The sequence below is a fragment of the Ictidomys tridecemlineatus genome, chromosome 8 (assembly GCF_052094955.1).
Source record: "Ictidomys tridecemlineatus isolate mIctTri1 chromosome 8, mIctTri1.hap1, whole genome shotgun sequence".
Classification (NCBI taxonomy): Eukaryota; Metazoa; Chordata; class Mammalia; order Rodentia; family Sciuridae; genus Ictidomys; species Ictidomys tridecemlineatus.
Genome location: NC_135484.1, coordinates 62,531,511 through 62,548,056, shown reverse-complemented (window position 1 = coordinate 62,548,056; position 16,546 = coordinate 62,531,511). Strand labels below are relative to the sequence as shown.

Sequence of the window (16,546 nt, the reverse complement as noted above, 5' to 3'; positions counted from 1 at the left end):
ATTACAAAGCAGTTAAATCCTTAAAAGGAAAAGCCAGCCTCTTGTAAGCATTTTGTTTGTTTGTTTTTGGTGCTATAGATTGAACCCAGGGTCTCACATATGCTAATAAGCACACATTCTATCATTGAGCTGAATCCCTAGCTCACTTCTATTAAAATATCCTTTCTACTCAATAAATGCAAAATGAAATTATCTCTATTAATTAAAAAAAATACCAAGTAGAATGAACAATTCCCTTGCAAGGTGGAAAATGGCAGACATGCTTATTAAAATGGCAAATATTAATCTTTTAAAAATATAACTTATCAAATATAATTTAATACTGATCCATTATAGTAGTTATCAACCCCAGATGCACATTAGTATCACTCACCTGGAAGTTTTTAAAAAATACTAATACCAGGAACTCTAAGCCTGAAAATTCTGATTTAGTCAGTCTGGAGAGGACCCAAATCGGTATTAAAAGGTTCCCAAGGTAATCCAATGGGCAGAGATGGTTGATAACCACTTCTATGAAATGTTTTTAAAAAGATCAACTATTGATCTTTAATTTAAAATAATGTCTATATTCTTGTGGAATATTATATTTGAAACTGATATTTCTAAAAGGCTAGTAAGTTCAGCTTGTTTATATAAAGTTTAACAAGTGATTACTTTGTATAATATACTTACATGGTTCATCCTATAAGGAAATTCCTTTGGAAAGGCATATGAAAATCTAGTTTTTACTGCAAAATACAAACAAAGAGAAAAACAGTTTAAATGGAGCAAATGTCAAAGTTAATTAAACCAACATTATTTTAATTGTGTTTAAAGAGTACAGAATTTTAGAGAGTAGGGCTAAATCATTATCAATAAGTACTCTAGGCAATGCTTAAGGACCTAGATTTTTGTTATCAAGGGAGGGGAAAGACTGAGTATCTTTGGGAAGCCCTAAGCCCTCATTTATACTTCTATTACTACAATCAGAGAGCTTTGATTTTATATTAACATACCAAGAAATGGTTCTGCTGTTCAAAAAAATAAAAGATTGAGAAAAACAATCACTGGCTTTTGTCATTTCTAAAGTCTTGCTAGTTCTAGAATGGTACTGTTGTGTTCTCCAGTGATTTGGCATAGATGGAACACAGGGGTTACATATATGAAGAAAGGGAGAGAGAGAGAAAAGGAAGGAAGGAAGGAAGGGAGGGAGGGAGGAGAAAAAGAAAATGAAAAAGGAAGGGAAAGGGGATAGAAAATTGTAAATATATTTCACCAAAAACCTATCAGCAATGTTCATCTCTGAGACCTTAAGGATTTTTCTTTTTACTCATCTGTACCTTCTGAACTTTTCAAAATAACTAAGGATTTATCAACTAAAAATTGTTACTAAAAAGTCACTAAAAATGCATATGAAAAAACATTGTTAACCACTGATCCCCTATCTCCTCAAAATGGTGTGAGCTGTACACATTTATGTACTATTTGTGAAAAATCGTATTCAAGTCATTATAACGCAACATATTATTCCATCAAGAATCTATTGATAGGGCTGGGGTTGGGGCTCAGCAGTAAAATGCTTGCCTAGCATGCGTGAGGCCCTGGATTTTACCATTAGCACCAACCACATACAAATAAAATAAGGGTACTGTGTCCACCTACAATGAAAAAAATATATATATTACAAAAAGAATCTATTGATAGGTTCTAGAATGTTTTGTACAAGTGACCTCACTGAGATTAAAAGGAAATCTACTTATTTTATGTACAATATTTCCAAAAAGATGGCCTCATTGAAATTAAAAGGAAATACTTATTTTATGTACTATATTTACAGAAAGATTTGTTTTGTAAATTAAGTATCCTACAGTTAATTTAGATAGGTAATATCTACCAACGCATAAAACCTAGAGCCATTTAAAATTGACATTAGGAAAATTATATCTTCCCTTTTCCTTTAATTAATTCTAAAAATGAATAATGTTTCTGAGTTTTATAACACCTTCCCTCTACCCCTTTTTGCAAGTACTAGGAATTGAACCCAAGGACAGTCTACCACTGAGCATCCCCAGTCCTTTTCCCAGAATTGGGGATTTTTTATTTTGAGACAGGATTTCACTATATTGCTGAGGCAGGCCTCAAATTGTGATCCTCCTGCCTCAGCCTCTCAAGTTGCTGGGATTATAGGTAGGTACCACTCTGCCTGGCCTGATTTTCTAGCTTCTAATCCTATTCTTCCAATGAATAGAAAAATGAATCCTTCCTCTATTTTATTATCCCTGTCATTTGTACATGTTTTATTCATTGATTTGTTCATTGTTCATTCAATTGATCATTCCTACTATTTTACTCCCATCTTTAACCTTTCCTATTTCAGTAAATCTGTCTCATCACTTGATAATATGCTCAAGTTTCCCTAAAAAGAAAACAAACTCTATCTAATTAAATTCCTCTACCTTTTTTTTTTTTTTTTAAAGAAAGGTTTTACATATACAGAAAAAGAAATAGTGATTACATGGTACAGAGTTCCCTGTTATGGACTGAATGTCTGTGACCCCTACCCCTGCAAATTCATATGTTGAAGCCTTAATTCCCAGTGTGATGATATTTCAAAGTAAGGCCTTTGGGAAGTAATCAAGTTTATATGTAGGCAGCATAATAGGATTGGTGTTCTTATTTAAAAAAAAAAAAAGGTATCTATAACATGGAATCATGACCATTCAAAGAATTGATCAAGGTTAGCACTATGATCTTAAACTACTAAGACTTGAGAATTTTGAGAAATGTGTTATTAAAGCCATGCAGTCTATGGAATTTTCTTATAACAGCTAAGCAGACCATGATGCCCTGTGGACCAGTTGACCCTTATATTAACACCTTACATCAGTATAGTTCACTTATTTTATAATTAATGACTCAACAGCAACACATTAGTATTAATTAAATTCCACAGCTTATTCAGATCTTAGTTTTCACTTAATGTCTTTTTCTGTTCCAGGAACTCATCCAAGATATGTCCATTAATTTTAGTCATCATGTCTCGTTAGACTCAGTTTAATTACAAGACTTTTCCAAACTTTCCTTGTTTTGATGACTTTGATGGTTTTTAGGAGTACTAGTGAAATATTTAGAAGATCGCCCTCTATTTGAATGTGTCTAATGTTTTCCTCATTATGAGGTTAAGGATTTCTTTTGAAAAAAAAAAATTATTTTTTTAGTTGTAGTTGGACACAATACCTTTATTTATTTATTTTTATGCGGTGCTGAGGATCGAACCCAGGGCCTCGCACGTGCTAGGCGAGCGCTCTACTGCTGAGCCACAACCCCAGCACAGGTTATGGATTTCTGAAAGAAGACCACAGAAGTACTATTTTCATCACAACACATCAATGGTCCATACCATTAATGTACTTTATTACTGTTGCTACCATCTTGAGCATGTGGCTGGTATTCTATCAGATTTCTGCACTATAAAGTTACTTCTTTTCTCAATTTCCATAATACATTATGTTTCCCTTACTTGAGAAAGAAGTGGCTACATAAATTATTTTAATTTTTCTGAAGGGAATATTTGTCTCTTCCCTCTATTTGATTTATTCAGACTTCTATTTATATCAGTATAAACTCATTTTATAGAGTTATAATCCATTACTTCTGTTGTTGCTCAAAATATTCTAGCTTTGGCTCCTGGGAATTTCTTCAGTTGGGTTCCTTTGTCCTTTTGACAAAGTCCCACCAATGCAGGTTTTTGGTTTTGAATACTTCCTTACTTCCTGACACTTGAGACATTTCAGGTCCATCTTGTACATTTCTGCTGCAATCCTAGAACCAGCCATTTCTCCTAGAGCCTTGGTCCTTTTTACTGGAAAATGGTTATTAGAAATCAAGATGTGGGTATTAACTGAGCTTACTGCTACTGGGATTTCATTGCATGTAGACCATCTCAATTGACAGAGCCAAGAAATACACCTATTAATCCCTGTATATACATTTATCTATAAATATTTCTACATGTAACTATTTGTGTCTATATCAAGGTAAACATTATTTCATACTCATGTTTCCATTTCTGATCTTTACCACATGGACCATTCTGGTCTTCTCCTCTTACATATCTGCAAATTCTCACTCGGATAGTGAGAGATCTGGCTCTCAACATGTCATACATTTTCAATTCTAGTATACATGCATAACACTATCAGAATAGGTAACTTCTATGTCTGAGTTACAATTTTATCAGCTAAAATACAATGTGTATGTGCAGATCCTACTGCATTCAGTCTTATAGAATCTATTCATTTCCACAGTAATTTAGATAAGCATCCACTCTTCACTAAGGTTATTTTGTTTCATATACAATACAGTAAGATTTTCCTTCTCAGAACCTACAAAATTCTTAATTCCTTGCAATTACCTCATCTCTAGTGTCTGATAACACTCCCAAAGGTATGACTTTGTTTGATTCACAGCTTTCTCTGTACAGCACAAGCCACTATACAAGTCTTTTTCTTAAAATGTGTCAAGTTCTAAATTTCTTCCACTGTTCTTACATTTTAAGAGGATGTTTTACTAATACATTTACATTTAGAATATCCAATGTCAATTTAATTCTTTTCAGAAGTTTCTATTTCAGTGGCATTAAATATACTCATATTGTTATATAACCATACCACCATGCATCTCCAGAATTCTTCATTTTGTAAAACTGAAACACTGTGCCCATTAAACAATAATTCCTTATTCTGCACTCTCTCTGGACAGTAGAAACTACCATTCTACTTTTAATCTTTATTATTTTTAATATTCCAAGAGCCTAATAGAAGTGGGATCAGAGTATTCGTCTTTTTGTGATTGATATTTGTCACTTATCATATCTTCAAGGTTCATTCATGTTATAATGCGAACAACTTTAAATTTTGTCTGTCTCATTCTACCCACCTCCTCCTCCAATTCATCTTAACTAATTCTGTACGATTTTCCCAATGCACAATTCTGGCATCACATTTAAGTTTAAAAATAAATAAAGCTTTTAAAGATACAACAAATGTCAGATGTGATGCCATTGGGATTACACACACCTGTAATCTGAGGCAGAAGGCTGAGGCAGGAGGATTGCAAGTTCAAAGCCAACCTCAGGGGACTGGGATTGTGCCTCAGTGGTAGAGTGCTCACCTAGTATGCACGAGGCACTGGGTTCAATCCTCAGCGCCACATAAATATAAAATAAAGATACTGTGTCCACATAAAACTTTTTTAAAAAAAATTTATTTATTTATTAGTTATTGGTGGACACAACATCTTTGTTTGTATGTGGTGCTGGAGGATCAAACCCGGGCCGCACACATGCCAGGCGAGCACGCTAACCGCTTGAGCCACATCCCCAGCCCCCACATAAAACTTAAGAATACATATTTTTTTAAAAAGCCAACCTCAGCAATTTAATGAGCCTTAAGCACCTTGGCAAGATCATATTTCAAAATAAAAAATAAAGGGGCTGGGTATGTTGCTCAGTGGTTAAGCTTCCCTGGGTTTAATCCCTGATAAGGAAGAAAAACAACTATCGTCAAAACAAAGTGTAGATCCCTTCCTCTAGCACTGAAGGTCCTCTACTAACTGATACTAACCAGGTAAGGATTTCCCCCCACTATTTCCTTACTCACCATTTACTGAATGTAACTTGCTAGCAATTTCTATTGAGGAAACTATGCACTGTTCCTAGACTGCTTTTCTCCTACATTTCTGCAGGTTCAAATTCTTTTTCTTCTTTAAATTATATTATTTAGATTCATTCCTCTAACACTCAAAACACAGTATTCTCGGTTAACTCTCCTATAACTCCCTTATTTATACCCCTTGTATTCTTCTGTATTAATACTTTTACATGCACGCCTTATTACCTTGTCCTTAAATTCCTTGTATTTATTTTGATACCCACCATTGCACCTGGAAATGTTTCCAGAGATAATGATGCTATTATTGATGATGACAACTACTAGTAAAGTTTACTAAGTGTTATAAACTCTGTCCCTCCAAAATTTTTATGTTGAAGCCTAACCCCCAGTACTCAGAATGGGATTACATTTGGAAAAAAGATCTTTTAAAGAGGTGATTAAGGTTAAATGAGGTCATAAGAGTGGGGCTTGTCCCTATATGATGATGAAGTCACAACTGGGGTGTTTGTGCCCAGAGAAAGGGCCATGTAAGAATAGCCAGAAGGTGACTATCTGTAAACCAAGCCAAGTGATTTCAGGAGAAACCAAATCTGTTGGCACCTTAATTTTGGACTTCCAGCCTCTGGAACCATGAAAAAATTAATTTTCGCTGTTTGAGCCACTGAGTGTGGTATTTTGTTAGGGTAACCCCAGCAAAATAATAGTTAAGGCATTGTTCCAAGTTTTATAGATATTAATTCATTTGAGACTCACAACAACCTATAACAAAGATAATATCTTCACACTGCAGATGAAGAAAAAGACTTTGGAGGATTTATCACAGACCAGAGGTAAAAATCTGAAACCCAAGTGGTCTGGGCTTGTGTAATAATACACTATAAAACTTGTGAAATAGTCTACTATAGGATTTACCTATTCATTGATAACCAAACTTTTTATGAATATATTTTCAAGCCTTTCTATGAAAAACAAGTTTCCAAAAAAGCAATGCAATACTTCATCAATGACATATATGGTATATTAAACTACTACATATATGGTATATTAAATGACATATATGGTATATTACTAATCTTTTACCCTTAAGAATAAAGATATCTCTTCCCTTTTGCAGCCATCGCTTAAGTGACAGCAGCCAAAATGAAGTTCAATCCTATTGAATCAAGAACCATAAAAGGCATTTCAATGCACCTTCCCACATTCACAGGAAGATTACGTCCTCCTCTCTTTCCAAAGACCTGAGACAAAAGTACAATGTTTGATCTATGTCCATCTGAAAGGAGACGAAGTTCAGGTTGTGCAGGGATGCTATAAAAGTTAGCAGATTGGCAAAGTAGTCCAAGTTTACAGGAAGAAATATGTGATAAATACTGAATGGGTGCAATGGGAAAAGGCTAATGGCAAAACTTTCCATATGGACATTCATCCTAGGGTCTCACTGAATTGCTTAGGGCCTCATTAAATTGCTGAGGCTAGCTTTGAAATTGTGATCTTCCTGCATCAGCCTTCCAAGCCACTGGGATTATATGTATGTGCCACATCACCTAGCCTTGTACCATGTTTTTTGATTTGGAGGCCTGAAAAGATGTAATTCCCAGCAAACATACACATTACAGTTGTAAAAGGAATAGTTTATTCTATCCACAAGAATGAAATAATGGCCAATCCTTAGGAAACCCTAAAATACAATAAATTAGGAAATAATTTTTCTTTAATCTTTTTATAAAAGAGCCAATGAATTGATATTTATGGATTAATAATTACTATTTTCTTTTTTTTTTTTTGTACCAGGGATTGAATCCAGGGGCACTTAACCACTGAGCCATATCCCCAGTCCTTTTTTTGTATTTTATTTAGAGACAGGGTCTCACTGAGTTGCTTAGGGCCTTGCTAAGTTGCTGAGGCTGGCTTTGAATTTGCAATCCTCCTCCTGACTCAGCCTCCCAAGCGACTGGGATTATAGGCGTGTGCCACTGTGCCCAGTTTACTATTCATTTTTAACATTAAAGAAATGTCCTAGAAATAATAATGTAAGCAAAAACATCTTTTTAAATTTTATTTTTTGACAAATATGTGAGTCATAAAGGCATACTCAGGAGATGTTAATAAACCCAATTCATCTTTCATATATTTTATAAACTAAAAATCTATATACTATGGAGAGGTTTTTTTTTTTTTTTTTTTTTTTAGAATTACATCCTTAAAGCAGATTATACTTTTGCACTTACATACAGAAGTAGCAGCAGCAATCAATCTTGTATTTGAGACTACTCCAAATTCCTAGAGAAAGAAAAGTAGATGAGATCAGGTACATATTAACCCAGTAGACCTAAGCAAACCTGAGGTCTATTTAAAACAGTATTTCCAAGCTGTCCCCATGTTATAGTCTGTCCATCTTATACCTACTTGAGGAGGCACAAAGTATTTTAAATTTCTAAATATATTAACTTTCCTTGAGATCATCACAATTCAAGACAAATTTTTAAATAATTTTATAATTTAATCTCAGTAAACACACCAAATAAGAAACCAAGCCCCAAAGTGACAATGCTACTTTTTTTTGCACTTAGGTTTGTTTCCAGGACAACTTTTAGATTCTATACTTAACTGTAAGAATAAATATTAAGTATGCTTTCTATTCAATTGTACCTGCTAACATACAGAAAGGTCATGCCATTTAGTAATAAATGTCAATTCTCTTAGGCTGGGGTTGTGGCTCAGTGGTAGAGCACTTGCTTGCCTAGCATGTGTGAGGCACTGGGTTAGATTCTCAGCACCACATAATTAACTAACTAACTAATTAATTAATTATCTTAAAAAAATATCAAATTTCTTAAGTAAGATAAACTTGAATATCACTGCCCCCCCCCCGCAAAAAAAAACCCCAAAATACCAAACAAGCACCTATCATCCTTTTTGGAATAGAAAAACAAGAATGATATAGTATAAGACTTCCAAGATTAGTCCCCATTTCCTCTTTCAACCTAACATACCACCACCATAAAAACAACTAAAATTTATCAGATGATCTATTTTACATCCATTCTCCCATTTAATTTCAAATAAAACTTACAAGATTCTAAAGCCTTCACTTCATCTTAACACCAAAAAAGTCAAGAATTGGCTTCATATCCAACAAAAGAAACTAAAAACGGTTCAAATTATCTTCAACTCGCATCCTTAGCGTGTATAGGAGGAAATATATGTGTGTCTATTTTTGTATTTACATTTAAACTTCAATTCTGGTAAGTGAAAATAAAAAAATTTAAGAGTCTAAAACATCCTCTTAAACACCACTTGTACACAACTGCCATACAACTGGGCAAAATACAGAAAGATTTAATCGTAGTAAAGAGTGAAAAAATGCTGCAACCATATTTAAAAAGATACATTTCCCCCTGTATCACCTCCAGGAATAACTAATTTTCCAAAATTCTTAAAGCACAAACTTTTACTCAGTAAGTCATAACAGACTTCTGCTCAGTAAATCAAATAACAAAAATTGTTGTTTTTATTTTTGTTTTGTGGTACTGGGGGGATTGAACCCAGGGCCTTCCACATGCTACAACTAGGTGCTCTACCACTGAGCTACCCCCGCAACCAAGTAACAAAAAAGATATTTAACAAATTAAAACCCCAAAATTAATCTACAAGAGTGGAAGTTTATACAGATTTTTATCTTAGCACCCCAGAATGGTTGTGTTTAAGATATATAAAATTAAATATTAGATGGTCATTTCTAAACAAAGTCAAATATTACATAATAATATTTGGGAAAACTACCCAATAATAAAAGGCGTTTTATAAACTTTCTTTTCCATTAAACAACTCAAAAACAAAGTTGATTCTGACACTTGAAAATATCTTTCACAATCAAAAAACCTTATACCTTAAAATGCTTTTCTTAATATTATTTCTAATGCCGTTAAGCCTCCACAGCCCCAGCCCTTTTTATTTTGAGATAGGCTCCCACTAAATTGCCAAGGCTGCCTCAAACTTGTGATCCTCCTGCCTCAGCCTTGCGAATTGCTGGGATTACAGGCGTGCACCACCTCACCCATCCAATGAGAATTTAGGTAATAGTTGAGAAAGAGAGCATGAATAATCTTAAATAATGGCTAAAACAAAACTCAATCAAAATGGGTAAAAAAGGAATGCAAACTTACTAGGTTAAAATCACAGTTCTCAAGAACATAATTCTTATTCTAAAAAGTCAGTCAAAAATAGAAATATAATTCAAAAGTTTTGTAATATTAAAGATTACACGGGGCTAGGGTTGTGGCTCAGTGGTAGAGCACTCGCTGGTATATATGAGACACTCAGCACCATATAAAAAGGTTCGATTCTCAGCACCATATAAAAATGAAATAAAGATATTATATTCACCTACAACTAAAAAATAAATATTTTAAAAAAAGGATTACATGGATTAGTTATGAAAAACAAGCAGTTTTTGTAAAACCTGCTGCAATTGCTTGAAAGTTGAGCTCAAAAATACCTAAAAGTGGAACTGGAGCTACTTTTTAATTCTTGTCTAGCATGTGGAAGCCCTGGATTCAATCCCCAGCCACTACCATGCCCTCACCTAAAAAAAAAAAAAAAAAACTATATAAATTGGGCAGAAATTCAATCTCACCTACAAGTTCCTATCTTTCTTCTCTCACCTAATTTTTCTACCCTCATTATTCAAACTTTTACTTGTATATCTCCTAATTCTCGCTTTCCCTTTTGCTTTCTCTATGGCTTGACAGGAAGCCAAATATCAGAAGGCAGAGAAGGAAGATAGTAAGAAGCATATGGGTAAGGAGAAGAGACATTCTCAGGTTATAGTAGACAAGCTATGGCACTTGTCTCTATGACTCAATCCCCTCTTTGATAAAATGCAGACACTATTACTATATATTCTACAGTTTGTTATGAAGATTAAGTCAGAACTTGTAAAAAAAAAAACAAAACAAAATAAAACTTACAAAGCCCTTAAAATATAAGAAGTGTTTTATAAGAGTTAAGTAAATACATAAAATAAAGATAAGACTTGCATACATTTAGATTTTGTACAAAATATTTTGCATAAATTACCATCTATTATCATCCTTACATAGGCAATGTAAAAACTGGGGAAGATTAACCAATATACTTGAATAACACTTTGACAGAGAACAGAAATTGTTTTATACCTCTACTTTGGATGCCAAAAAGACACATGTCGGAGCCATCAACACAGGATCTATACTTTTCAGAGAATACCTAAAATATGATAAAACAAAGTTAAGTATTACCCACTTAGAAAACACAGGGGGTGGGGGGAATCACAATTTAACTCTATTGCAAACAACTGATTCATTTATAATGAAGCTCCTCAACATTAGACAGGAGTTACAAATAGATATAACATATTCTTAAAATAAAACAGTCTTACCTGGCATAGAATCTCTTGAAATAGACTGTAGCAGTGGCAATAACTTGCTGTCTTAATTTAAGATGTTCACCTAATGCCTGAATAACTAAAAATAATAAAAGAGTTTTAAATGTACCATCTGCCCTTATTTGTAATAATATTAACCTTAAACAGTAACTTCCACATGTTTAAATCACAACTACACTCACTTTTAACAAAAAGAAAAATTTATACACGTTAATTTGTTTAAAAAATAGAGCATTATGCATAAACTAAAAAGAGAAACTGTCCCATTGCAAAAGTTGGTCTTGCAGTAAAGAAGCCAAATGGTTGACAATCCTCCTCTTAATTCTAAATATTTTTGATGCTTTTCACATTCATATTATTATGATAAATATGAAAAAAAAGTTACCTATCAAACTCATTATTACTACCATTTTATATACTTTATCAAAAAAAATCCATAATGAATCCTCAAAACAACGGAGGATTAGAAAGAATATGTGATAAAAATATACCAAGACATACTACAGGTCTTCTGAGTAACTTCAAAGCAAAGTTCTAAGTTAAAAATGACAAATACAGGATGCCAATTCCAAGAATCATTTATCCTCAAAGTACTTCGCTTTAGCCAACCTTGAAGTGGGTTGCTTTATAAAAGCTTAGGGAGATTACTAACACTTTCAAATTGTCCAATGTCTCTGACGTGTAGTTCACAAAAACTTTATTCAGATCAATAAAAAGATAAATGAGTAAGTTGTAAGAATACATATATAAATAAAAATGTTTAAGTACAGATTATGACAGTTCATCATAAATTATCATACACAAACATTCTTATTCAAAGGTAACTAATATTTCAACCAATTTAAAAATTTTTTACCATTTGTAAAAAAAATCTGTAGTTTCCAATATTCTTCTTCTGAGAGAAATTTTAAGTCCTTTTGGCGCTCCTTCAACAGATCTTGTTTATCCAAAATCCATTGCAAACTAGAAGGAATAAAGATATTAAAACATGCTGTAGAAAATAAACAAAGTCACAGAAAATCATAGTCATTTTAAGACTAAAGAGGCTACTCATATTCTGAGAAGTACAAAGTGCAAAGAAGTAATCCTAAAAGACAATTTCCTGAAATGCAAACTAGTAAAAATTATCTCAAAAACATAAATATGCCCTGAAAAATATTCTGCTCTCATCTTTTCCCTCATCCTCCTCAATCTATCACTAGTTTATATTCTATTTCATTGGTTCTAAAATTGATATCAAGATGAATCTTAGAATCAGTGATGTCTTTTAATTCGTAGCATGTGTACTCACTCTTTCTTGGTAAAACATAAAATAATGGTGCACTTATTTTGCACCAACTGATGGTGCCTTAGATTTGACGAAGTATAGCTTTTCTCAGTTGTTCCTGATTAAAGAAGATATTTAATTTCCCCACTTCACAAATTCCAATCACGTTAAAAGTTGTTTCATAATTACATTTATAGCCCCCTCTTCTTACCTAGTCAAGCAAACTATTTATCCAGATATGAAACTGACATGAATAAAAACAATATATTCTTTTTTTTTAATATTTATTTTTTTTTAGTTCTCGGTGGACACAACATCTTTGTTGGTATGTGGTGCTGAGGATCGAACCCAGGCCGCACGCATGCCAGGCGAGCGTGCTACCGCTTGAGCCACATCCCCAGCCCAAAACAATATATTCTACAACCTGCTTTTGTTGCTCAGTATATATAGGGAGTCTTTATAAGTCAATGAACTTGTTATTCAGCATCTTTTTAACAGCCTTAAGGAAGGATCAGTATTTATTAAATCCCTATTAACATACATATAAGGAAATTATTTTTCACTATTACAAATAATTGTTCAACTAATATGTATTTTTTTTTAAAGAGAGAGAGAGAGAATTTTTTTAATATTTATTTTTCAGCTTTCGGTGGACACACATCTTTTATTTTACTTTTATGTGGTGCTGAGGATCGAACCCAGCGCCCTGCGCATGCCAGGCAAGCGCATTACTGCTTGAGCCACATTCCCAGCCCTATTTTTTTAAATATTTATTTCTTAGTTGTAGTTGGACACAATACCTTTGTTTATTTTTATGTGGTGCTGAGGATCGAACCCAGGGCCTGGCATGTGGTAGGCAAGCACTCTACTGCTAAGCCACAACCCCAGCCCTCAAATAATACCTTTATAATTCATCTTTGCATATTTGGTTAATAATATATTTGAAATAATTTCCTAGAATACAGCCAATGGGCCAGGCCTGATGGCACACACCTATAATCCAGTGGCTCAAGAGACTGAGGCAAGAGGATCTCAAGTTCAAAGCCAGACTCAGCAAAAGCAAGGCACCCTTGCTAGATTTTTCTATCATTGAGATCATGGCTTCATAAAGAAAACTGGAAAGCTTTCCTTCTTTCTTCATTAACTGGAACAAATTCAACAGCAGATGCTCTTGAAAATTGGAAAGAATTTACCCATGAAATAACAATGTGCTTTTTAAGGATATCTGTCTGGTAATTTTCTTAATTTGGTTCGGCTTTCAAATTTATTACCACAGCAATAACCCAAAAGTACTCCGAGTTTATTTACTTTTCCCATTCTTAATTTTCTATCATCCCTTTTTCCTTTGATTTAATTAGCAGTGATTTAGCCTTCTTCTCTTTTGGTTCTCCTAAAGAACCAACAACTCATCATTTTTTTCCTTTTAATAAGTTGATTTCAATGTTATTTTATTAAGTCTTTCTGTATTTTTTGGCTTATTTCACAGTTCCTTTTATAATACAGTATTTTTAAAGGCTATTTATATTCTTTCCCATTTATGCAGGAGTGGAAAATGTTGATTTTCTAAAAAATTGGGCTTTGACTACATCACATATATGTTGATCTCATATTTTTTTAGGTATAATTATTACGGTTAACTTTTCTCTCTGCTACAATAAGGTAGCCACTGTTGATTTTGTAATTTTTATTTTTGTTACCTGTTTGTTCATTCAATCAACTAGCAAATCTGATGACCTTTGACTTTCATTGTGTTTTGGTCACAATGTGTTTTTCGAATTCAACTTTCTAAAATATACTATGACTTGTGCAATAATTTCAACTCTACAGTCACTGTATTTTTTTAAGATAAATTTCACTAACAAATATTTTAATATTTTTTCTCACAGTACTTTGCAAAATAAACCTAGAAGACTTATAAGTACTCCCATTTTATCAAAGATCACATGTAAGATTCACAGTTATTTTCACATGCAACTTCGAAAAAACCTGACACTAATGTAAAATAAGAAAACTTGAAATGCAGCATATTTCACACCTGTTTTCTGTTCTCACCATATTCACATAAAACAATGACCTTTGGAGTTTTTTTGTTTTGTTTTTTTCTGGTGGTTGTTTGCTTTTGTGGTGCTGGGGACAGGACCCAGGGCCTTGTGCATATTAGGCAAGTGCTCTACCACAGCCCTGTTTATTTTTTCCAAAGAACTGTCATATCTTTCCTACTTATTATCTTGGGTAGATCAGGAATTCCATGATTCTCAAAGGATTTGAATAAAGCCAAGCAGCCCCTTCCTCTGGGTCAATTCAAATTGGGAGGCAAGGATAGTTATTGAAAAGCCCATTTAATTTTATAATTGTGTATTTGAAAAGTGAAAAAAAATGGTTTAGAATAATAACAGTAAGTGAAAGTATAACAAAAATGCTCTTAAAAGGAGAGGCAAGATCTTTGTTTAAAAAACTGAAAAACCTCTGACAATCAACAGGTAGCTACCGGTCAATTTCTCAGGTTCTTTCAAAGTTTATCATAATATTTCTTCTCCACTATTTGAACTTTCTATTTCAACTGTCCAAGTAAATATTTCAGAAATAAAAGCAATACAATATAAAAGTGATATGGCCCATATGAAAGCTTCTATGGCACTTCATATCCCCAGAATGATGTTACAGCAAGAAAGAACACACTTTGGGGAAAACAGGTTTAAGTCCACTGTTTCTTTTTTTTCCTCACACAAACATAAAAAATCGGTGAATAACAAAAACCGATCCTACTCAAAATAAAAATTTAAACTAGTTATTAATGCTCTTGGCATTAAAATTATTCACACTAGGATATTTTCTTTATCAAGTTCTGTTCATCTTCCAACTATATGGTGGAAAAGTCTAGTCCATGTTTAATTAGTCCCATCAAGCACCTTCTTGCCTGCTTAAACAAATATATTTAGAGATAAATATTTTTACTATCACTCCAACTCGTCCACGGTGACCAACAAACAAAAACCTATACATGAAAAAGGCTAATGTACACGTAAACAAAAATCAATGGAAAGCCTGCTTTTAAAACAAAATATAAAATAAACGGCAAAGAAATGAATAAATTTTGAGAGGCCTATACCTTGTGAAGGTAAAACTCCATGAAGGCATTACTGTAAAGGCAGCAAACAGCAAGCAGAAACAAGCCTAAACTTCCTCCTCTCCTCGAAATATTAAAACCACTCAAAATAGGTAAGTGACAAAGAGTCATTTCCCTGAACGCATCCTAGGCAAAAACAAGCCACAACTATGCGGAACCGGCAATCTCACAACCGTAAACTGAGTCACACCTCACATATCTGTGCCCACCTCATCTCACGCTCGGGCCTAGATAATCCAAGAACCCGAAATGAAAACTCCTGAATCTTCTTTCCAGGATATTGAACCCCTTTCTCCATCCTTCCTGCTCACAGATCCACCTCCGCCCCGCGCCCAAGAAAACTCGGCATGTGTAGGGAGGAGAGTCGCCTCAATACCGTGCATTTCACTTCTGGTTCTGCGGCCTCTCGGGGACACCCCGAGGGGCACCCCTCATCGGCGCTTGGGACGTGGGCTGGGTTCCAGGCCCAGGAGAGTCCAAGGCCCCGTCCTCACCACCTACTAACAACCGCCCCGGGCGAGAACATGGAATATCACTTACTAGTGGGAGCTCTGCCAAAAGTTCCCTGCCATGGAACACAGTTTGCCCTGATAAAAAAGCACCAGCCGGCGGAGCGGCTCGCGGAGCGACCATAGACCCAGCCGGTCAGATAACCGCGCTCCGGGATCAGATCAGCTCGGCTCCGCTCCGCCGCTACGACGGCGACAGGAAGAGGACGGCACCCAATTCTCCTCGATGCCGGCCAGCAACACTCAACTGTATAAACTCGTTCCTACCAACAAAAGTTCCGGCGCGGCTAGCAGTAGAGGAGGAAGGAGAGAAGGGTGAGTGCTAAGATAGGAGACCGGAACTAGTGATTCTGTGGGCTCGCGGTGGTGGGAAAGCTCTCGCGAGACCTTATGACGGTTCCGGCCAAGAGCCGGCAGGGCCTGGACTTCTCTCCTTTAAAGTGGATTGTGTGACTGCTGTGCCTTGGAATGAGCGTCCTGGTTTGAGGTCTCGTTATTTCATCGTCCTGACCTCCAAAACAGCATTCTGTTATTGTAATAAAATATAAGATTTTGTGGTTTCACTTC

The 16,546-nt window shown here is 34.6% G+C and overlaps 1 protein-coding gene across 7 annotated transcripts in view; it reads right to left on the bottom strand.

Annotated features, from left to right (window-relative positions):
• Positions 1-16,292, bottom strand: part of Ccnc (cyclin C) — a 40,693-nt gene extending 24,401 nt beyond the window's left edge. For 2 of the 7 annotated variants that reach the window (XR_013424993.1, XM_078019569.1), the window contains exons 1-6: positions 16,011-16,292; positions 11,933-12,039; positions 11,071-11,155; positions 10,829-10,898; positions 7,880-7,931; positions 673-728 (exon numbers count right to left, since the gene is read on the bottom strand). Coding sequence is in view for 6 of the 7 variants with exons in the window: in XM_078019569.1 (XP_077875695.1) it covers positions 673-728; positions 7,880-7,931; positions 10,829-10,898; positions 11,071-11,155; positions 11,933-12,039; positions 16,011-16,042 (402 nt within the window). In the remaining variant the exon portion in view is untranslated. The remainder of the gene's footprint in view (positions 1-672; positions 729-7,879; positions 7,932-10,828; positions 10,899-11,070; positions 11,156-11,932; positions 12,040-16,010) is intronic. The other 5 variants (XM_078019572.1, XM_078019573.1, XM_078019575.1 and 2 more) reach the window with 5 other exon arrangements.
• Between the last annotated feature and the right edge of the window lie 254 nt (positions 16,293-16,546).